This window comes from Triturus cristatus, chromosome 8 (genome assembly GCF_964204655.1).
Source record: "Triturus cristatus chromosome 8, aTriCri1.1, whole genome shotgun sequence".
Classification (NCBI taxonomy): domain Eukaryota; kingdom Metazoa; phylum Chordata; class Amphibia; order Caudata; family Salamandridae; genus Triturus; species Triturus cristatus.
Genome location: NC_140591.1, coordinates 323253749 through 323278471, shown reverse-complemented (window position 1 = coordinate 323278471; position 24723 = coordinate 323253749). Strand labels below are relative to the sequence as shown.

The 24723-nt window shown below is 44.0% G+C and overlaps 1 protein-coding gene across 2 annotated transcripts in view; it reads left to right on the top strand.

The window, feature by feature from the left end:
- The first annotated feature begins 376 nt into the window (after positions 1-376).
- Positions 377-24723, top strand: part of ATP8A2 (ATPase phospholipid transporting 8A2) — a 2139258-nt gene continuing 2114911 nt past the window's right edge. For both annotated transcript variants that reach the window (XR_014967690.1, XM_085621612.1), the window contains exon 1: positions 377-483. Coding sequence is in view for 1 of the 2 variants with exons in the window: in XM_085621612.1 (XP_085477738.1) it covers positions 393-483 (91 nt within the window). In the remaining variant the exon portion in view is untranslated. The remainder of the gene's footprint in view (positions 484-24723) is intronic.

Here is a 24723-nt window from a genome sequence, read left to right as displayed (position 1 = left end):
CTGGACGCTATTGGGTGCGCCTCCAGTACACGCGGCTAAAATTAAAACTAAGCACTTCAATTCCTTTGATAATGTAAACTGTTAGGCATTTGATTAAAACATCTGCGCTTCCCCGCACAGAAAGTGTAAAATGAATAGTTCAAAAACATGAACCAGGCTTTGCGCTCGTCACCGACAGGGTGCTCGCTGCAGACGCCGCTGGCGGGGTGAGAGTCGGCGTTTCTTCGGGCAGTGGCGAGGCGCTGGTGCTGATGCTGCCGTGATGAATGCTTTTCGCACTGTCAGTGTTCTTCGAAGCCCACCTCCCATCTGCGAGGCCCCGCCCCCGTCCTCTTAAGACCCGCCCCTGGCTCTCCGCAGCTCTTGGGCCGCCGGCCAGGCAGCGCCGGACGATGCGTGTGGGGGTCTCCCCGGATCCTGGCAGGGGCCCCTCCTGTAAGATGGCATTACAGAGGAAGTCCAAGAAGGTGCCCTCCTCCGTGGGTAAGTCACGGTGCATCAGTAGCCTGCACGAGACCTACCCATTATCACCCGGTGCACGCAGAGGCTGAGGGAAGGGAATGCACATAGTGGAATCTACTAGACCTGCCGCTAGCTGTCTGCCGAATGTGATCGCGCAAACCTGAGGCACTATAAACACGAGGAACCCGCCGCCCGTGCACGACGCATAAACACGGCTCCTTGCTGCTAGCGAAGCTGACGCTGCCAGCGCACGCACCGTGAGCGTGCACTCTCAGCAGACTGCCCTGCTGACCAGCAGGCGGATTGTATGCTGTGTCCGCAGAGCAGCTGCCCGGCACCTCCGGTCTGCTGCTCCATCTGTGTGGCATGATAGTAACAACACAACTAGTAATCATCGCACTCCTACAAGTGTGACAATTCGGACTATTATAGGCCACCGAAGCGATAAGAATGGCTTGGGCTGCAGCCAGGTAATAGTCATTTTAATGTATATTTAATTAATCATTAACTGTTGTTGTGGTCATCTCTAAATTACCCCGATATGGTGGCAGACTATCCCTAGATCTGGTGTTTACAATTAAGTGATGGTGCCCAGCACCGTAAACCACTGGCTTAAATTAAGCATTGATCCATACACTCTACCACAATGTGCAGGTCCATCCTCTCTTTGTACCCACATGGAGGGGAATCATTCTTGCCCGTTGGCTCTCAGAAAAAAACACACATGGGTTGAGGGCTCAGGTACCACCTATTTACAAACTCAGCTAACTTAAAGTCGCTACTAATCATTCACCTGCCTTATTTATTGGGCTTATTGTTTGTTTATCTTTTGGCAGTAGCGGCTACTACTGAACAAGGGTGGTGAGGTGGGGGGACGTTAGGGCAGAGGAAATCATAAAAAATAAAAACTTACCTATACTGCTGGCCGCTGCCTCTTCTTCCTCTGTCCTCCATCCTCCGTCTGTAGGAAGCACACAGCCTCCATAATCCCCTGAGCAATCACAAAGCTGCCTTACAGCAGCATTGTGATTGGTCTGAGCACCATGGTTCGGCGCTCAGACGGGGCTGGCAGGCTGTGCATGTTCTCCACGCAGGCTGAAACACATGCAGAATACCCATGACGCTTTGGTTGGCCCAAGACAGCCAGCGAAACCATCATGCGCACTTAAGGTGTTGCCACTACCCTATGATGCGGACAGCCCAGCACGCCCCCCCGGCTTCAGCTGCAAGCTGAAGACAGAAAACAAAATGATAATAATAAATGTTATTATCATTTTATTTTTTGTATCCAACTTGCAGTTTAAGCAATGTAGCGACGCTCCTCTGCCTCAGGGGAGGAGCCGTTACTGTCTTTTAGTTTTGGCTCAAACCTTCTTTGTAGAACTGGCCTCAAGACATTCCCCGCCAACCTTTTGTTTTTTCCCCCCAAAATCTAAATATCACTACAGACATATGTATACACAAACGGGCTTTTGGTCAGCCCTCTTCATCCATTGGTCGATCAAACTGTCATTCAAATTTTGCTTTCGCTGGCTACAGCATGCAGCATGAGGCAGTGGGCCATTGGCCTTTACTGTCAGTAACTGAATTTTATCTTGTGCTTATGGGCACATCTGCCTAAAAAGTAGATCACTTTAGTTCCAGAGGCTAATATGCTAATCGTTGCTTTCCTTTTTTTATTTTTTTATTTTTTACAATGGTATGGGAGCCAACCCCCAATAATTTACGTAGCCCCAATATTCAATACAGCCCAATTTTTACCTCAGGTAATTCAGCTCTGCAATTCTTGTTGATCTAGAGTCAAGAGACACCACCCTCCCGAACATTGAGCTTACTAAGTAGCAAAGTATAATTCAAATAGGAACTGGGACCCCTAAATAACTGAATTCTAGATTGAGGATACGTTATAAAAATGTATTACAGAATTACTAACAGAAATGATACAGAAAAATGCATAGCTTATCATGAAGGCTCAGATACACAACACAGAACCATACCATCATAATAAAATCCGTTTTTAAGCAGTTAAAGCTCTCTAGATTTTAAGTGTCAAACTCACAGAGTACTGACAGCCTTTTAAGGGAGAAGGAGAAAGTCTCAAAATAATCGGACAGAGTCTCGGGAAGAAAACGAGAAGTCGCCCGCGAACCTTCAAAAGTAGGGGAATTTATACACATTTTATGCCTAAACAATTAGCTAAACTGAATTTTCAGCATTTCCTGATCATGTTTAGGTCGCATGGGCAAATCAAAAAAAGCTTAGTTATTATTAAAACTCTTAGCACTAACCCATTTCTTAAGGTAAAAGAAAACCTTCTGCTTGCTTCCTCAGCAGCTGCACTCCGGAGATGTACAAAATAATATGAAACATTTCTCAAACAAAAGCTGATAGAAGTTTGGTGTTCTGCAGGCCTAGATCAGAACCTCCATTAGAAATCCTTCAAAATGATACATCGGGTAAAAGGTGGAAAGTTTCATTTGCAATACACACTTTCTAAGACAATCAGCATTTACGTCATAGCACCCTGTGCTCAACAGACACTGTGAGGAGAGAAGACTCTCAGTGAGTCTCTGGTTGTTACGGGGCATAAGCAGGGGGAAGATGAGCTTAACATCAGAAACTCATCTTTTCTATTAAAATAGAGTCTCACACAAAAATGTGGTATAACTATATCACATTATTAATTACACTTCTAGCCCACCTTATTATGTCTTTTCCTGTGCATCTTCATTAGTTTATCAGTTACGACCTTTCGCATCATTAAAATCACTAATCCACACAAATAATTTGTCACCCAAATTTGCACATCAGAAAAAAACTTTAACAATGGGTCATTTATTATTTTCTATTTTTGCAAACATGTGTGCACACCACCTGTAAAGGCAGCATTTTCACTTTACTTTTAAACTTTTATTTACTATTGCATATCATTGATAAAAAAATAAAAAAAATATGGAGGCTTGCCAAGGCTAGACATAGTGGCGTTGCTAATTTTGGTTTAGTTTACATTCAATATATATATTTTTTTTATTGAAATAGTTTTTATGGTTTTAAAATAGCAACAAAAACAAAATATTAGGAGTTCCAGCACAGTATGGGAAATATTTAAGATATGAACAGGGCAGGAGGATGACAGATTTACACAGCATATTTAAACGTTAGTTTACAAGTCCATCAGCTTAGTGAATAGCAGACACTAGAGTGTCCAGTAGGTAATTGAGAATGAGAGAAATATAAAGGGAATCAGGGTGATGAAAAAGGCGAGAATTAAAAGATGTATGAAGTGCTTGTGCAAAGAAAGCTTCATGGTGCTAACTGATACTGGTCAGCCTGCTGGGAAGGAGTGGATACAAAGAGCTATATAATGCACCCAGGGGAATACTGAACAGTTTGACAAGTTAATGCATAATTAAAAAGGTTTTTTAAATAGTTCCTTTGTTAGTAAAGATTTGCAAAAGGAAAGGCATTCTAGGTTTTAACTGTGCCTATAGAGAAAGATCTGTCATCTTAGGTAATTGCTTGGGCTGTCCATGGCCAGAAGACATTGGTGGGCAGACTGAAGAACTCTAGTAAGCTAGTGACAGGAAAATTTAGCAGGCATGGAATCAAGAGAGTTCATATAAATAGCATTATGGACAATCATAGTGGACTTGAAATTTACTTTGTATGTATCGATAGCAGGGCCAGCTCTAGGATGGTGTGACTGGTGCAACCACACCTGGCTCTGACCTGGGCAGGTAGGAAGGTTGGGGGCGCTATGTTTAGAAAAAACGTATTGGTTTAAAAGTAACCCATTGCAGAGTTCCTTGTGTGTCAGATTGTGCCACCAGCCTGAGTAGCTCTCTAAACAAGCCTCAATTTTCCATTGCAGCATATGAGTGCATTTTTCAAACTGCCATTTCAACCTGGCAAAATAAACCTTTTGCCAGGCCCAAACCTTCCTTTTTAATACATATAAGTTACCCCCAGGGTAGGCCGTAAACAGCCCAATGGGTAGGGTGTAATGTATTTGAAAAGTGGGACATGTACTTATAAGTTTTATGTATCCTGATAGTGACTAACTCTTAAATTAGTTTTTCACTGTTGCAAGGCCTATCTCTCCACTAGGATAACTTTAGTGTTATTATATTACATTTAATAAGGATAACTTCCATATGGGAACAGGCAAACAGTTCATGTTTGGTGTCTTTGGAATTGTAATGAGAAATCCTCTTTTATGGTAAAGCTGCATTTCAAATTACAATCATGAAAATGCCACTTTTAGAAAGACTGAAGAACTCTAGTAAGCTAGTGACAGGAAAATTTAGCAGGCATGGAATAAAGAGAGTTCATATAAATAGCATTATGGACAATCATAGTGGACTTTAAATTTACTTTGTATGTATCGGGAGCAGGGCCAGCTCTAGAGGTGTGACTGGTACAACCACACCTGGCTCTGACCTGGGCGGGTAGGAAGGTGGGGGGGGGGCTATGTTCAGAAAAAACGTATTGGTTTAAATGTAACCCATTGCAGAGTTCCTTGTGTGTCAGATTGTTCCACCAGCCTGAGTAGCTCTCTAAACAAGCCTCAATGTCCCATTTCAGCATATGAGTGCATTTTTCAAACTGCCATTTCAACCTGGCAAAATAAACCTTTTGCCAGGCCCAAACCTTCCTTTTTAATACATATAAGTTACCCCCAGGGTAGGCCTTAAACAGCCCAATGGGTCGGGTGTAATGTATTTGAAAAGTGGGACATGTACTTATAAGTTTTATGTATCCTGATAGTGACTAACTCTTAAATTAGTTTTTCACTGTTGCAAGGCCTATCTCTCCACTAGGATAACTTTAGTGTTATCATATTACATTTAATAAGGATAACTTCCATATGGGAACAGGCAAACAGTTCATGTTTGGTGTCTTTGGAATTGTAATGAGAAATCCTCTTTTATGGTAAAGCTGCATTTCAAATTACAATCATGAAAATGCCACTTTTAGAAAGTTGGCATTTTTCTGCCTTACCTATTCAGTGCCTGCAGGCTGTCTCTGAGTTGCAAGACTCGGTGTAGTTGGCAGTTGGAATTTGTGTATTCCTCCCAGTTGCCACACACAATATAGAGCTTAGGTGCGCCTTAATGAGCCGCCACTGGCAGGATGGTGGCAGAGCTGGGCCCAGCCCCACTTACACCTGAATAGGCTGTGTCCTGCCTTCGCACAAAGGGCTGCATAGCTCCTTTAGTTAGTCTGGAGCCCTGTGCACCTCAAAGGGAATCCTCTAGAAGCTTCTTCCTTTTCAAAGACAGCACCAGGTATAATTATTGGGCCTCAGACATCAACTTTCAGTACACTTCTGGACCTGTGGAAGACTCTGTCAGGAAAAATGACTGCTGTTCTGCTGACAGGACTGTCATTCTGCTGGACTGCTGATGTGAAGGACTGCTGCCCTGCTGTGCTGACCTGCTGCCCTCTCACCTGGGTGAGAGGAACTGGTCCTGCAACCAAAACACAGGACCACCACAGTGACTCCAAGGGCTAGTATTTTGTAACCAGCACCTGGACTCCTCAACTGTCAGTCCTACCTTGCTAAGTGATGGCACCCCAGTCCTGGAAGCATGGAAATGGGCTTGAAGGTACTCTGCTAGCCCATCTGTGGACCCAGCAGAACTGACGCATCACCCCTGCTACGTTGCTCAACCCAGAGCAGAACTAACGCAACACCTCTGCTGTGTGGACTTTCTCATTGCAAGGACTTCACATTGCCGCTGCATCCTCATCAGAACTGCTGTTGCGCGATGCACCCCGACTTAGGCCTTTGCATCGCAAGCCCCTCATCATCAACACCCTCGAGGACAATGCAATACTCTGCATCGCAAGTCTCACTGCTTCTTTGGAACCAGGCAGTGTGCAAACCATCCTGGATCCAGTACTTAGCATCACAAGCCCCTTGTTGACAGCATCCTCAATGACGATGTGGGACCTTGCATCACAGCCTCACAGCTCTCTGAAACCAACGCGGCACGATACATCTCCGACCCAGATCTTGCATCGCCTCAACTGCGTAACTCCTCATTGTCACTGGACCTCAGAAGCCTCTACAACCAGGATTTAAGTTACTCTTGTTCAGCGGGCCTCACTGGGTCCCTGTATCCAGCCAGTGCTCCATCGCTGTCAACCTGAACTTGGGGCTTTGTCCCTGTCCGGCGAGACCAGATATCCAGAGTTGGTGCTGTAAGAAATTGGGTTACTGGTTGATGGGGGTGAAACCGTACTCAAGCAGCAACCACAAGACTTGTCAGGGTGAAGTCACAGGCAAACCCTAAATTAATCTGTGCTCAGCCCTCAGGTAGCTTGGCACAGAGCAGTCAGGCTTAACTCAGATCCAATGTGTAAAGTATTTGTGCAATACTTCAAACAGTAACACAGTAAAACACACAAAAAAGGATCCCCACACCAGACTTGAAAAAACAAAGTAATTGTTAATAAATAAAATAGGACCAAAATGACAAAAATCCAATCAGCAAAGCTGGAGATATTGAACGTTAAAATTTCAGTAAAAATAGCGCCAAAAAGCACAAAGCGGCAACTGTGATTATCTGGCTGCACTGGAACATGACAAAGACACACAATCGGGCACACTGTTATGGAGTGCCATCTGGCTACAGGGACGCAGTTAGGAGCACTGAATAAAATACTTTAAATCCTGGTTGGAGAGTGTTGTGAGGCCCCGTGCAGAGGGTGCGTTGTGCAGCCGAGGAGATGCAGCGGTACCAAGGAGATGCGGAGCTGCGAGGTCCTGTGTCCTCGTCGAGGATCCTGTTGCACAGTCAAAGCAATGCGTTGGTTCTGAGCAACTGTGAGGCTCTGATGCGAGAACCTGCATTGTTGTCGAGGCTCCCGTTGCCGAGAGATTTTTGCGATTCGAGGGTCTTTGTGGGGAAAGCTTCGCATAGGCGGCGTTCCGATGCGGGCTGCTAAGTCGATGTGGAGTTCTTTGCGTTGGGAGAACCTTTGCATCAGAGGTGATGCATTGGTTCTGATCGGATTTGTGAAACACAGCAGAGGAGATGCATCATTTCTGCTGGCTAAAACAGATGGACTGGCAGAGCACATTTAGGCCCACTTCCAAGGGGTCAAGGACTCGGGTGGCACCACTTGGCAGGGTAGAAGAAACAGATGGCAGAGTCCATATGCTATATTCAAGGTTGTTGGTGTCTCCTGTCCCTGAGGCTCTAGTCGGGAGGCCAGCCAACCAGCCCTTTGAGTCACTTTGGTGTCCTGGGTTCAATAGATGCAGGTCCAGTCCTTCTCTCCCAGTCAAGAGGGCAGCATGGAAGCGCAGCTGGGCAGCAGTTCATTCAGAGCAGTAGTCCAGCAGAGTGGTGGTCCTTTCAGCAGCACAGCAGTCCTTCTTCCTGGCAGTGTATCCACAGGTCCAGAAGTGTACTGAAGGGGTGGTGTCTAAGGTCCAATATTTATTCCTGTAGTCCTTTGTCTGGATGGTGGGAGAAGCTACTAAAGGTTACCCAGGCATCCTACCTTCCTTGTCCTGGCTCCAGACTAACTACAGGGGGTATGTAGCCATTTGTGCGGCGGCAAGACACAACCTGTTCAAGTAGGGCTGTGCCCAGTTCCACCCTCCCATCCTGCCAGTGATGGCCCATCCAGGCACACCTAAGCTCTCTATTGTGTGTGGCTATCTAGGAGGTATACACAAAGCCCAGATGTCAGCTACATCCAGTCATGTGACCCAGGGACAGGCTACAGGCACTTAATGGCTAAGGAAGGAAAATGCAACTAACTTTTTAAAAGTGGCATTTACAAAATTGTAATTTAAAATCCAACTTTACCATAAAAGAGGATTTTGCCTTACAATTCCAAAGACAACAAACATGAACTGTTTATCTGTTCCTATTTGGAAATAATAGCTTATTACATGAAATAAGGTAACTCCAATGTTATCCTGTGTGAGAGCTAGGTTTTCAGTAGTAAAAACAAATTGAAGAGTTTTTCACTGCCAGGACATGCAAAACTTATAACTTACATGCCCTGCCTTTTAAATACACTGCGCCCTGTCATCTGGGCTGTCCAGGGCCTACCCTTGGGGTGACATATATGCATTAAAAATAAAGGTTTGGGCCTGAAAAATGTTTATTTCACTAGGTCAACATGGCAGTTTAAAAACTGCACTTATAGGCTGCAATGGCAGGCCTGAGGCAGATTTAAAGGGGCTACTTAAGTGGGTGGTACAATCAGTGCTGCAGACTCACTACTAGCATTTAATTTACAGGCCCAGGGTACTTGTAGTGCTACTTTACTAGGGACTTATCAGTAAATTAAATATGTCAATTGGGTACAAGCCAATGTTACCATGTTTTAAGGAGTGAGCACATTCACTTTAGCACTGGTTAGCAATGGTAAAGTGCACAGAGTCCGAAGGCCAGCAAAAGCGAGATTAACAAAAATAGAAAAGGAAGGGAAAAAGTTTGGGGGAAGACCACCCTAAGGCTGACAGGTCTTACATGTGTCCTCCAGCTGAACCCTCTTGAGAGTCTTCATCACTAAGGCGGAAGAACCTGCATAGAGCATCAGCATTGGCGTGATCTGACTCAAGGCGATGTTCAACCATAAAGTCCATTCACTGTAAGGAGATGGACCACCTCAACAGTTTGGGATTCTCACCCCTTATTTGCATGAGCCGTCTGAGGGGCCTGTGGTCTGTCTGTACCCGGAGGTGAGTTCAAAACAAGTATGGTCTCAGCTTCTTTAGTGCCCAGACCACAGTGAAGGCCTTCCTTTCAATCACCTTCCACCTCTGTTACTGGGGAAGTAACCTTGGCTAATGAAGCTGCTGGTTGGTCTTGGTCCTCCTAATGTAACTGTGCAAAGGCAGCCTGTGTGCCATACGCTGAAGTATCTGCCTGCACAATAAACTCCTTAGAGAAGTCAGGAGCCTTGAGTACAGGTGCTGTACACATGGCCTCCTTAACGGTGTCAAAAGCTTTCCAGCTTGCCTCTCTCCAGATCACCTTTCTGGGCTGCTTCTTTGAAATCATCTCTGTCACAGGGACAACAAGGATGCCATATCACTTAACATAATTCCTATAGTATCCTGTGAAGCCCAGGAAGGCTCTCACCTCGATCTGTGTTTTAGCAGGTTGTCAGGCCAGAACAGTCTCAATCGTGGAATATCACACAAAGGAGTAGGGAAAAGAGGAAGTGCACAACAATGTTTATACATAGAAAACAATCATGGCCTGGAGGGACTGCACCTTGCCCCCACCCAACATGTGGTCCATCTATACCACATAACCCTGTCCTATCTCACACTTACTGGCCTTGATAGGCCTGCCTGCTGCAGCGCCTGAAGCACCTCCTGCTGTAGCCGAAGACAGCTATGTCGTCCAGGTAGGTGGCACAGAATGCTTCCCCACTAAGACCCTGTTGACCAACCTCTGAAAGGCGGCAGGGGTATTCTTTAAGCCAAAGGGCAGCACCCTAAATTGGACATGGCCCTCTAGGGTCAAGAATGCTGACCTCTCTTTTGCACCCTTAGTCAGGGCAATCTGCCATTACATGTATGTGTAATCAAAGGTACTCAGGAGCTCGGGAATGGTGTATGTGTCAGTCTTTGTGACTGAATTGAGTTTCCTGTGGTCCATACAGATGCCAAGTTCTGGAGTAGTACCCTTTGGGGCAGCCTTGGGTGCCAGCACCACAGAGCTGTCCCAGGGACTGTTTAAGAGCTCAATCACCCCTAAAGCCAGCATCTTGGAGATCTCCTTGATACTGATCCTCACCTTGACTGACAGTCTGTAAATGTTATGAGGACTTTCTCCAATGTTGATGTCATTGGTACACAAATGTGTGAGCCCAGGGGTGAGGTAGAACAGTGAGGAAAACTGCTACAGCAATCAGGGACAGCCAGTCTGCTATTCTGGGGTCAAAGTAGGGTAGAGGAGGTCAAGGAGAAGCTTGCTATCCTCTACCACCCCTACATCTGTACCAGAAGCATGTTGACCTCGGACCTCTCAAAGTGTGGTTTGAGGCGGTTCACATGGAGCACCCTGAAAGTGTGTCTAGGGGTCTTGAGATCCTCCAGCTAGGTGGACTACCCCCTTCTGGTCCTTCATCGCATATGGGCCTTTCCAGTGAACTTGGAAAGCTCTGGCCTCCACAGGCTCCATAACCCACACCTTCTGGCCAGTTTGAAACTCTACCAGAGGGGCCTTCTGGTCATATCAGAGTTTAATAACTTCCTGACTGGCCTCAAGATTGCTTTTGGCCATTTTCATGAAGTGATGCATCTGGTTGTGCCTCACCAGCATGTAGCCGACCACATCCTGAGGGGGTTCCTGGGGGCTTGCTACCCCTTACAAGGCTAAAAGGCCCCTTCTGTCTAGAGTGGGGCACATTCTCTGCTACTTACAGAATTCTTTTCTAGCGGGCCCACCCTAAAGTTGTCATCCAGTAAGCTCAGGAAGGTCACGCAGGGTAACAATGTATTCCCAGGTAGGCTCAGGAGCATCCTCCTCAGGTGCCCAATCAACCTGAACTGCAGGAACCTCAGGGACTGGTTTCCCATGCCCCATGCCCCTTGCGCTTACTCTTCTTTGCAGGTGCCTGGGCCATTGTTCTAGGCTCCAGGTGCCGTAGACTCCCTTCCCGGACAGCCATGGACCTTGTGGTCATACAGACTGTGAGAAGCTGGCCTGGTATATGATGTCCACTTATGTCAGTGGGCACCTTGTATAAGTCCAGACAACCCTTATGATTTAAGAGGTCTCAGACAACCTTAGATAGCTGTCCAAGTGGAAGCTGTGGAGAGCAGCCTTCAGGCTTAGTCTTGAAGGAGAGTTAAGCAGCTTGTTTTACCAGAATGCAATTTTATAGTATAGATTAAATGAAAAACAACCACACAAAGTATTTATAAAAATAGGTATTTATTATATAACACTATCTAGTACGTTACAGTATCTCCCTCACTGAGATAGACATTAAGCACACAATACCTAAGCAAAGAAATCATAGTAAATAGCACTAATACCCAGTGAGCACCAGGTGGGGACCGAACCATATACTAAGAAAGTGGTATAAGAACCACGACTCGAGTCAAGACAATGTCAAGAGGATGTAGAATTGCTGGGGACCCACAGAACCACCCAAGGTAAGTAGGTAGGGACCCCACGGAGAGTGTGTGCAGTGTATGAACACGACTGTGTGCTCTGTACAAGTCTATGTGCAAGTCGTGGTTGGATTTTTAAAGATTAGGGCCCCTTCCCAGTGGACCCTGAAGAAACCCCATGGAAGATAGAAGGTTGGAGAGCCATCCCACCCGTGGATACCATGGTACCCAATTTACCTAACCCAGGGAAGCTGGGTGCATAGGCGTGAAGTGGCGTCAGAAACTGCAGTTGAACCCAATAAAGGACTTCAGGAAAGTGCCGCTACTGGAAGAGGAGAAAATGTCCGGAGGAACCAAACATGGAATCTTGAAGAGGAGTACCTGAAAGCAGAGTGGAGAGTGTCTGTGTCACTCGGGTGACCAGGAGACTTGGAAGACGGATGCCCTCCGATGTTGGGTGCTTCAGGTAAGATGACGGTGACCTTAACTCTGCAGCTGCGAGGACCAGGCAATGCTGAGGATGACCAGGACCCAGTAACGAGCTGTCCCACCAAAGGATGTTGAGTGCTGAGGGGTCGGTGTCCAGGTGGAGCACCAACAAGCCTTGGCAAATGCAACCACCACAGGAACTCAAGAAATTGCACGCTTGGGACCAGCAAGGTTCAGGAAACTCACTACAAGCAGGGGAGCCAGGGCAGGCGCTGACCGATCAGGGGAGTTCAAGGGAAACAAAGGTGACCCTCAAATGGACCAACAGGCCGGAGGCATAGGAGTCGCAAGAGGACCTCAGGCAGCTCACCAAAAAATGCAGGCCACAATGCACACAATGCGGTGTGGCATAACGTTCTGGTCACTGGTGGTGCTTGAGTTTCGAGCTACTTGGAGCCCAAAGTTCTTCTTGCAAAGTGTCAACAAGCCTTTGCAACTTCAAAGGGGATGCAGTACTCAGGGGTTCGGTTATTGCAACCCCCACGAGGACTACTGGCCTCAAACTTGGTGAGAGGGTAGAGCAGGCCTTGGGAGTTGGGGAAAACCATGACCTGTGCTGCAAAGCCCACGGAGTCTGGAGGAGCTCAGGATCTGCCCAACGGTCAACTTAGTTGCGGTGCCTGTGAATGCAGGGGAGTGACTCCTTCACTCCAAGGGAGATTACTTTGGTAGTCCTTGATGCATACAGGCCTTGGAAGGTTCCTGTATGATGCATAGGCACAGATGATGTAGCAGACTGGAAGGGAGACGAAGTCAGGCCCAAACGAAGTCCAGCAGAGTCCAGAGTGCCCAGACGGTAGAAGTGCAGTGGTTTCAATTCTGAATCTTATCCCACGACTAATCTAAAGACCTACATCCGTGTAAGCCCTTAAGTAACCTAGGGAAAGGGTTAGGAGAGATTCAGGAGACCCTCCCAGGGGTTGTAACCTACTGCGGGGTAATGGATGGCGTAGTAACATCATACATTCTCATACAGCCTTTTTGCCACTGGCAAGCGCACCCACCGGCCCTAACACACTAAATCATGTCTGGGAGGTTGTCACACCTACCTGTGACAGGATGCCTATTGTTCCACCTTCCTGTGCTCAAGCTTGGCTCAGCAGCAGGAGGGCAGAAATGTGTCTCTGGACGGAAGCAACCATTTTGTGCTGTCCGGGTCAAGAAGGCTGGTACCGGAAACACTGAGAGCCTAACAGAGAGCTCTTCCAGTGCTTGGAATCATACCCCCACACTGTTTACAGTGAGGTGGTATGATTACAATATGTTTGATACCAAACATGATAGGATTAGTAGCAGCCATTTTCGAGATGGTCATCGCGCGATTACGCAGTGCCCCTCTATATAGCATATGGCTGCTTCACTGACAAATAGGGAACATTGATTCCGTAGGCTGCAGGGGTATCCTGCTCATGCAGGAGCACCCTCTCACTTAGAACCAAGCACCCTGCCCTCAGGTTTGTATAGACCTGCTATAGGGGTGACTTATAGATTTTAAACGCAGTGACCCTTAGATATAGTAAACCTATATCTTCAGTAAGTGGTGCATGCACCAACTTACACAGGCTGCATTGGCAAGCCTGTAGTTCCATTTTGAATGGTCTCTCATGGGTGGCACAATACATACTGCAGCCCATGGGAGACCTCTGGCGTACCGATGCCCTGGGTACATGGGTACCATAAACTAGGGACTGACAAGGGTACCCCAGTATACAATCTGGGCTGTATCCAAGTACATAACACAACAGTTTGAGGAGAAAGCATATAGACTGGGGTCCTGATTAGCAGGATCCCAGTCACACTAGTCAATAACAGTATCACATCAAGTAAAAAGGGGATAACCATAAGAAGCAGATCCTACTTTCCTACACAGAACCAATCAGGCAATCCCAACATCTCCAAGTGTGACCTGAGCTCTACTGCCTGACAGATAGTGTACTTTAGATAATTGCCCAACAAACAATTTACAGGCATGGCAGTGTTCACAGCTATTTTTAGAGAATCTGAACCCCCCCCTCCAGTCAAAAGGAACCAGAGCCACTGGAAAACGAGTTTCACAGTTGTCTGCAACTATAACTTGGTGGAATGTGTTAGGCAGGACCTGCTTTGAGGACATCAGCTGACACCTTATAGTAGTCATGATAGCTCCTGTGTCTCTCAGAGCCTCCAGCGCTTGCCCATTGTTGGTGACCCACTTGCTATACTTGGAAGTTTTTCCAGGCATATGGACTTTTGGCATCATTTCTTCATCCCTCAGGGGCACTAGGGTAAACTCTGTGTACTCTCCAAGACTACTGGGATCAGCTCTTTCCCAAGTGCTACACTCACCAACCCAGGTGTCTGCCAACTGGTGCAGCATTGATGTCTACCTTGGTGTCCCCAAACTTGTTGCATGCAGTACACTGAGGGACAAATCTCCATGTCTGCTTATCAGAGAATCAGTTCTTCTTTGGCTCAGATTGGGACAGGTTACCACTGTTCCCTTGGGAATTATTTTGTAGGCCTTTTGAGAACTTCTTACTTTTAAGTTTTTCTCTCTCCTCTTTCTTTTGGTTGGACCCCTCACCACCCTTTTGAGAGTCCCCACATGTCTTTTTGGATTCTTTGGTGCTGACCAAGAGGTCTGCCTCTTCAGCAGGCGTCCTTGGGCCAGCCAGCATACTGTTCACTAGATGCTGGCACATGTCTGTAAAACAAAAATTGAGCATGTGCTCCCTGAGAATCAAGTTTTACAGCCTATTTTAATCTTTAACCTTGCTGCCTCTCACCCAGCCATTCAGTGCCTTGTTGGAGTAGTTCAATAAATCCACTCAAGCCTGTTTGTGGCTGTCCCTGAACCTCTGGAGATACTTCTCAGGGGTCAGTCCAAATTTAGCTAGAAGAATGGCTTTATAGGGGGTCTACCTGGTTTGGTCCGTTACTTCTAGGATAAGAAGTGTGCCCTCCCCACTGGAAGGATATGCTTCACCTCATAAGTAGAAAACCATTTATCTATGTCATCTCCCACCGTATAGCTGGGTACCAGGACTTTGGTTATACAGACTTTTTTCTCCCCACCGAGGATATGCTGCAGACATTGAGGATATGCTGCCACCAAAGCTGGTGGAATCTGCCTGCTTTGCTTTAGGTTCCAATTTCTTAAGGCTTCTCTCATGATCCCATTTTTCTTTTCCAGAGCCAGCTTCCACTCCTCCATTTTGAGTTGGGCCATCTGTAGCCTGAACTCCCTTTCTGCCTTCCTGCCTACTAGGTCCACTGGGGACAGGCAATGCTATGAGACACTGCAGTGAGTTCTAATTCAGGAGTTGGGTCATCCTCCTCCACTGAAGGCTATGTTTCAGGGATGATATCCAGGTCCTGATCCTGCTCATCCATATCACCCTCACTTTCCTGCTCCTCTGTGGCTACTGTCAACTGCTGGAACTCTGTCCAGGTCGTCAGAGCTTTCTTCAGCTCCAACGTTTTGGTACCTTCTTCATGTGTAGTCCCCTTTCCTTTAGAACTGTTTTAAGCTTAGTCACAGTGTAACTTTCCAAGCTGGCCAGCTCAAACTCCATCACTGCAGTTATGTTTTCAGACAGTCCACTGGAAATGAGGGTAGATTTGGAAAAACAAAAGAAGTCAATCAGAGAAATAAAAAAAAACAATTGAAATGGTCTCAAATTATTTATATGGGATGGTGGTGTAACACAAGAATTACAGTGTGGCACTTAACAAACACAAGTCCATATCCTCACCACTGAAAACTGGTGTAAGAAATTGGGCTACATATGAGGGGTGTGAAACACTATTCAAGCAGGAGCAACAATTCTTGTCAGGGTTAAGTTACACGCAAACCCTAAACTAACCTCTGCTCAGCCCTTGGTAGCTTGGCACAGTTGAGGCTCTGAGGAGCTGTGAGGCTGCGATGCAAGAACCTTCGTTGTCGTCGAGGCTGCTATCAACAAGAGAGTTTTGCAATGCGAAGGCCTGCTCTGGGAAAGCCTTACATAGGTGGCGGCCCCAATATGGGCTGTGAGGTCTAGCCAATAACACATTGTTTTAAGGATTGAGCATGTGCAATTTAGCACTGGTTGGCAGTGGTAGAGTGCACAGAGTCCTAAGGCCAGCAAAAACAAGATCAGCAAAATGGAGAAGGAAGGCACAAAGTTTTGGTGAAGATCACCCTAAGGCTGACAGGTCTAAGAGGCACTTTTTGCGTCACTGAAGGCTAAAAAATTGCTTATATCCAGTTCTATTAATTGTATTTTTGTTATTTTGGTCTTGCTTTATTAATTATAATCCACTCTATTTTTCTTAATTGGGTTACTTTTTCATGTATTGTGTTATCATTTTAATACTGTTTGAAGTGCTGCATAAATACTATACACATTGCCTCTGAATTAAGCCTGACTGCTTTTGCCAACCTACCTGAGAGTTGAGCACATGTTAATTTGGCATTTCCTTGTGACTTCACCTTGACAAGGATTGCGGTTGCTGCTTGAGTAGGGATTCACCTCCCTCAACCAGTAACCCAATTTCTTACATGTATTTTATGTGGATAGCTCAGTGGGTTACTGCATTTGTCACAGAGAACCTTTTGTTGCTTGCAGTTCATAAGTTGCAATCTTAATATAGCACAGTGATCTATGAACTGTCATCAAAGAGCTGAATGCAAACTGCAAGGCATAGGTTGGAACCTTCTATTTTTCCCCAGCCTTTCATGATCCTAACGTTGCTAAAAATGTTAGCTTGGGTAGAAATACATTCTTATTAGTAAAACTAACCCCAATCACTGTGGTATGTTTAAATCCAGAGTTTGTGCTTCTCCAGACCAAACACTCTTAAAATATACAGGATACTAGTATGGATGGCGTGATTCCTATACCTTGTAATCCTCATTGTTTTACGTAACATTTCCTATAGACTGATTTACACATGTATGATTTATTGTCTCTGTATAATAGGTATCTGATGAAAGTGCTCTGACACCATACACTGGTATGAGTAGTGCATTAAAACAAATGAAATGCATGTGTGAGAAGGGCTAGGAGAGATTAGGGGAACTTTTGGAGGTTTGTAGTGAGGGAATCTGTGGAGAAGGAGGGCATGGGGTAGGGGAGGTGCTAAAACAGATTTTCGCACCAGGTGCCACAATCTCTCAACCCGGCCGTGATCGGGAGGCAGTGTAGCTGACTCAAAATATGGGAGATATGCTTGGGCTTGACTAAGCTGTTTCCGAACCATGAACCCACATTCTGTACCAGTTGAAGCCCATAGAAAAAAACGTCTTAGGGCCATCAGCTAAAAGAGGGAAACTACCTGTTCTCTTTTTTAGTGCAGCTGTGTCCTGTGGCTACTTGTTGCTCCATTCACATGCTCAGCTAGTGGTGACCATGCCAATTCTGAAGACGTTTGTTCTATGATTACATTTGTGATTTTGTTCTAGAGTCTGTAGTTTTGACAAAGTTCCACGTTTGAGAGAAAGTTGGTGGTTCACGTCCCTTTTCCCTGTGCAATCACTGTCATGAGGTCTATTAATACTTTAAAGGAGAAAAGGTTATTTTAAGGACATATCGAAGTCCAGTGAGATGATGTTCACAATTTATCTAGAGATCTTACTCTAACAGAATGTGAGATTTGGGCATTAAAATAATGTGTTTTCAATGTTGACACATTTTTGATACAAAGCATTGGGACTCCCTTTTGCCCAAAAGGAAGCTGGGGAACTACATAGCCCACACGTGTAGGCTCTTCCTTACATATCAAAGTACTTTTAGGAAGGAAGAAAAGGAATTAATCAGTAGGTTCTCAACTCTTATTTACGAACAATCCCTTGGTCTATTAAATAAACTTCATCTAGACTGGCATTGATTGACAAAGAGGATACTGTCATGTGTTGTCTGACTCTGTGGCATAGATGCTTTCATATTCATATTAGTTTTGTAGGGAGGAAGATTTTAACATAGAAAAATAATTCCCCCTTTCTTCCAAGCATACACGTACTTTACATTTTATCAGTTTTATTATTTTCCCAAAACGTACGTCCCCATGCGACCTGGACCTGTCTGAGTCCTTCAGAAATGGTGGTGAAGCTTACAGGTGTGTGAGTGGCTAAATCCTGATGGGACAACTTGTCCCAGGACCAGTGTGGTCTCAGCTCCTGCCCCAGAGACCAGTTAAGGGCAGGGCATTTATCTCTGAATCCTATTAAGTCTGTACGTGCTGACATGTGTGTTCTTCTAGCCCCAAACAGCCTGTACCATTTTGAGGCCTATGAGCCCTTCTAAGAAGGTGGTCAGATTTGCTGGGGGTTTGTCTGTGGGCTTCTGGACCTTGGTGAGACTTCAAGTCAGAGGATCCATCTGGACTCGGCTCCTGCCTCGGAGACCAGCTAAAGTTGGGTCTTTGCTTTCAAATACTGCTGAACCTGCACACTCAGGTGTGTGTATTTTTCTTCTCCACCACGCAAACAAGCCCTTCACAGAGAGTTTTGAGACTTACTGGGGCTTTATGTGGGGGCGGATTGATCTTGGTGGAAGTACTAGTTGTATTATCCACCTGGGCTAAACTCTTACCTTTGAGACTAGAAAGGGGTTGAGCCTTTGCCTGATGAGCCTGCCCAGGTCAAGCCTGAGACAAGAATGGACAGCACCTCTTTCAGTTACCAGAAGGTATTACAAACAATTATTGATTGGGATTGATCAATTGTGTTTGTAGTGGTATGGTTGGTCTTTGTTTTAGTTTTACCTATCTTACCTGGCACTGTAATTTTTGAGTTCCAGGCATTATTGTGCCCATCCCTCCTGGTAGTGGTAATCAACCCATTGGATTTGTTGAGCACATGATACAGAACGCTGGCTAACTACAAAGTTTGCAACTACAAGCACAGGTCTACCCTCCCATGTTTGAAAAATCAGTAACCACCAAATACTACAGCAGCCGTGCTAAAGTGAAGGAAAAGCCCCAATCTCAAATCAGAGTAAATTCTCCTTTAAGAAAAGTGGTGTTAGGGATGTCGATCATAAGCGTAATGTTAAATCTCAAATCCAGAATATGGAATTTACAGAGAGAGGGGTCAACTATAATAATGCTAACGATTAAATGTACAAACCGCTTTGTCCCCTTGTTATCTGTACATTCAAAAGGCATGTTATGGAGGCACTTAATTTGGTTTCTTATAATTCTCTTACATTGGTACCCTTAGGCAACTGTAAAGACAATTGGAATACATTGTTTAAAATGTTCACTAAGAGTTTGCCAATTAAAAGCTACATGCTATGATGCTGTAATTTTGGCTAAAACTAGGGGTACAGATGCCACTTATCTGAAGGTCCGATTGGACCCCCCCTGTGATTTTCCCTTCGTTAATAAAAAAAGTGGGGTAATATTCTGGTATGGAGGTCTGGGACCCAGGCTGTAAGCCAAATAGTAGTACACCTACACTGTAGGAAAGAACAATACAAATTGATTAAGAAAAATCATTAATGACTATGAGAAATCTCATCAGCACCACTGTAAACAGATACCTGTCCTAAATCCTGAGTTGCTTAGTGCAAGATGAGGCTATAGGCCGCATAGTTTAGAGTTCAAAGGAGTGGAGGTGCTTTCCGTGTTCTCCGGGCAAGGACAATACATAGCAGAATAGTACATTTTAACATTTAAATCCAACCAAAGGGAGGGTAGAGAGACTTTGCTCAAAAGACTGGTATACTGGCTTTGCCACATACATCCCTGCTACTGTGTTGTTCAATCTGATTTACTGTCTACAAGTAGATTTCTGCAGTGAAGGTAACAACAATGATTATATTAAGTTGGCTGAAAAGAGAAAGTAGTTGCATATGGATTGCTTAGCCTTGATTACAGCTTGATCTGTTCAATCCCATCAAATATACAGATTGTGTGCTCCCCCAGTCTTGCACCATGTGTCTGAGAAATGTACTGGCACTGATTACTCCTGAAGTCAAAGTGCATATGCATAGTGGAGCCCATACTCAATTGCAAGGTCTTGAAAACCAAGAATGGATATAACACAGATACAACAGATCGGACTATAATAGATTGACTGCAGGTTCTATTAGATATGGCAACACTGGAAGAATGTGTTAGGAGCAACAAAAACACCTCAATGTTAGCTCATTAGCCTTCATTGCGCCTAGTTTCTTGGAATTTAGATGGACTACAAACCAGAATGTGAATTCCCAGAAAAGTGTGAGAAATCTCCAGCTATAGATGAAGTCCCAGAAATCCTGTACAAGAGCAATTTAAATTTGTGGGCACTGTGTCAGCTTTTATGCCATCTTAATGGTGGGGTGATAATATTGCTGAGCTTTCACTAGTGTTCTGTGATCCACACTGTGGGCTGTCCTTAGAGGGATCGGAGTCCCATCATAGCTTCTAAACAGCATCAATATTGTGTATATTGACAAATTCACCAGGGTTTCATGTGTGTAGGACAGGGGAAAAACTAGGGATGTTCTCATCTTAAGTGGAATCAAACAGGGATGTGTCTTTGCTCCAAACCTGTTCTGTCTCTACATTAATGACCTTCGCACTTTTCTAGATTTAGATTTATCTGCTGCTCCAAAATGTGCAGTAGAACGGGTCACTAACATGCTTTTTGCAGACGATGTCACTCTACTTTCTTTAACTCCCATGGGATTGGCTGTACAAATTAATGCTTTTAAACACTTTTGCATATACTGTAGTCTTGTAATCAGAAACATAAAAATGTAGTATATGACCTTTAACCCTACATTTTCTTTAAGTTTGTTATTTTGCTGAATGATATAATCTTCCAGCATATCTCACTCTGCTTTTAGTTATCTAGTGATCCACCTTTAGGACAATAGATACTGGGATGATCAACTAAGTGAGAGTTCTGTACTTTTGAGTCACTTTAAGATTCATCAGTTAAAGTGATAAGCAGGATCTTGCATAAGAGAATGGACGAATGAGTGCAGATAGCTTCCATCTACAGCCCAGTTTGGCTTTAGAAAGGGTATTGGCACTATTGAACAGTGCGTTAATCTAGACCTCCTGATTGGGAAGTACACCAGGGCCAAATCAGGTTCTTTATACCTTTGCTTCGCTGATTTAAGTAGTGCCTTCTATCTTGTTGCCCATGCCGTTTTGTGGCTAACATTGCTCACTCCGGGTGCCACTAAGGCTATTATCGATTTTCTGGCACGTATGTATGAGAATCTATCAAGCAAAGTTCATTATGACCCACAGGGAGAATGTTGGCCTTCTTTTAAAGTAGGGCGGGGAATCAGACAGAGTTGCATTTTGGCCCCTCTGTTGTTTTCCCTTTTTATTAGTGGAGTGGATTACACCTTGAAGTCCATACAAGCTGGTGCCGCCCGGTGTCACACACCAGTGTTATTATATGCTGATGACGCTGTTCTGACATCTGATATCTAGGACCCCAGTCGGCTTGCAGCGATTGATGAATGTCTTTGGGAATTTTATGGCCTCTAAAAAGGTGCTGATCAACACATCGAAAAATGTTACTATGGTTTGCTGGCATAAATCAACTAAATGTAGGTCGGTTTTTATTGATAACACCATCATTTCTAGAGTTAACTTGTTTTGTTGTCTGGGAGTTCTATTTACGAGCACTGGTTCCTGGTTTCAACAGATTTTAAATGCCAAGGGAAAGATGAAAAGAAATTCTCATGGGATTTTCAGATTCTCCTTCAAACTGGATTGTCGCCCCATTAAAGAAATGGTGGAAATAGATAGGGCAAGGGGTGTGGCCACTGCTTTCTATGGGGCTGGCCTTTGGGGCCACGCCCCTTGTAAGCCATTGCAAGTAGAGGAAAATAACTTTCTGAAACGCTTACTCTGTTTACCAGCCTCTGCCACAACTTTGATTGCTCACCGTGAGGTGGGCTTATTGTCTCTGGAGAATCTGATTTCAGTAAGACTGCTTTTAGTTTGGTTGTCTATCTGGTCTAAAGAAGAAACCTGTTTTACCAAATATATCATTTTAGATTGTCTAGCACTGAACGATGTCCTGCGTATCCCTTGATTAGCATACATCCATTCTTCTTTTAGTATTTTTTTTTATTTAACAGTGTGGCCTGACCCCCTTCAAGTGTTATCCCTATCCAGGAAAAGTATTAAGGATGTTTTCTTACATTATAGAATTGAACATCGGGTGGGTATTGAGAAGTTGAAGCTGACAGTAACATTTTACATGTTTCTTGAGCTCGAGGGGAGGCTTCCAAAATTATTTAATTCATGTTACCAACAATCAACACCATTTCGTTTTATCCAGGTTAAGACTTAAAGCTGTGCACTACTTGGTTGCATTTCCTGTGATGAGGTCCTGCCCCTCATTCCTGACCCTTGTCCCTGTGATGGTATTAGTAAACAAAGCACGTTGCACTTTATGCTGTTTTGCAATTCATACTCCCAGCTTAGGCGTTATTATTTGAAACCACTGTTTGTCGCACAGAATATTAGAACTTATAAGGAAGTTGTTAAGTTTTTGCTTGCACTTAATGACCATCAGGTATGTTTTAATGTTGTTCTTTTTCTTTTGAAAGCCATGAACTGGAGGAAAAGTGCTATGTATTAGATATCTTAGTGACTTTGTATTTATTTGGATATATGATTTTAAGTATTTTTTAATGTCGCTCTTTTTATTTTGAAAGCTATGAACTGGAGATTAAGCGTTATGTACCAGAAATCCTTTGGCTTTGTATCCCATCAGATGCATGATTTTTCATTATGAGTGTATTATGAGGATTTGATTAAATGTTTTTATGCTCTGTTTTATTTTTATGGCTGTTTTTTAGCTGCTAAATAAAGTTTTGAATTGATTGAGTTACAGAGTCACTGCATTGAGATAATTTGCAACTGAACATAGGGGAAGGCTTTATTACAAATGGTTAGGATCTTTGCTGCACAAGCGATAAGTGTAGCCACATATTGTGCTGAAACATGGGTTTCTTCAAATGGGAAAGCACATGCAATGAAAGATATTTTGTTTTTCAAGCTCCAAAAAGTGCCTGCAATTTTCCACGGTACCTGGGTTTAGGTCTCAATTTGATTATTTATAGGATGAATCTGAAACCTCTCCTGTGCTTGTTAGAAATGGAGTTTCCCCAATCACCCACCAAACAGAATAGTTCTCTGAGATCTTTTGCATGACTCACAGAGTTAGCCATTGCTGTGATTGTGTTTTGTTGAAAATACATTATAGGATGCATCAGTTACGGGATGAATAGGAGTCAATTAAATGCAGTGGTGAGGCAACATTAAAACATCAGCTCTTCTTGTGGTTTAGAGGACTCCTCTTCTTTTGAAAATGCAGAAGTATTCAGTCAGTGAGTTTTTACTGATAAAAGCAAATTAAATCTTGGAATCCATTGTCACATGGATTAGCCATGCGGGATTAAGTCATTAGTCATGAAATTTTGCAATGGGGTGTTTTGAGTTGCATGTTTAAATAAATAAATAAGAATTGAGCAGGGATCACCATGGGAATGATCATGTAAAATTATTTTTGTCTAAGTAGAAACTGCCTTACATTTTTCTTCTGTTTTGTTCTGCATACCTGGGTTATCAAAATAATGGCTGTTTCCTTGTATCATGTCTGCTGATGTCACAAGTAATAAAGTATCATTGAAATATTTTAGGACAGCTTCTTGTGTACAATTTTATGCTATTTGTATATTTCTGAAACATGTTTAGCAAGCCTGCGCCCAAGTGGATGGCCATAGTAGTCTTGTCACGGTATTGTGGATTTTATGACTAGAGTGTTATGTATAGGGTTAACTCTGAGATAATGTTCTTTTCTTTTTAATAGTGAGGCCCGGAGAACACACTCGTTTTACAGTTTCTCTTTAATGTAATAATTTTTTTCTTTATAATATATGAAATGCTGATGTTTTTGGTTTCCAACCAAAACACGTATGATGATGATGATATAAGAGTAGCAGGGCTGGGTCTAAGCATAAATGAATTGTGGCAAATGAGATTTGAGGACAATACCTGAAGAAGAATTTTAAGATGAATTTACTGTATATTCCACTTTTGTTGCAAGAGTATCTCTATTCTTTGTTGCTAAAAAAGAATCATGAACTACGACTATGTATTGAACATTGCAGTAATAAAGCCACCATAAAAGACCTATTCCCTATACATCTTAGAAAAGATATAGAAGTGTCCATACGTTGGGTTACTGTATTTACAAATTTGGATCTCCAAGCAGTTTACCATGTTCCCCACTTAAAGAAAGGCATTGAACGGAAGACAGGCTTTGCACCCCTTTTGGCCACTATCTGGCACATGCATCAACAATGCCATTTGAGATTCCTTAATAGCGAAAAATAAGGATTCGCTAATAAGGAATAGCAAAAGGCTATGCATGTAGAAATCGCTTACAAAATAGCGATTTCTAAACATTCCTTAATTGCTATTCGCAAATTGCGAGTCGCAATTAAGGAATACCTCCCCATTGATTCCTATGGGCCTGGAGGCCCATAGGAATGAATGGGAGGACTTTCTCAATTTGCTAATCTCAATTAGAGAATCACAAATTGCTCATGCTATTTCAAGGGTGCCAGGGCGTCAAAAAGACACCCTGTTGCACCCCTGAAATCTGCATATGAATACATCTTGCACACACACATGCCCCAAGGGCATGTGTGTGTGTAAAATGGAACTTTGAAAAATGCACTTTA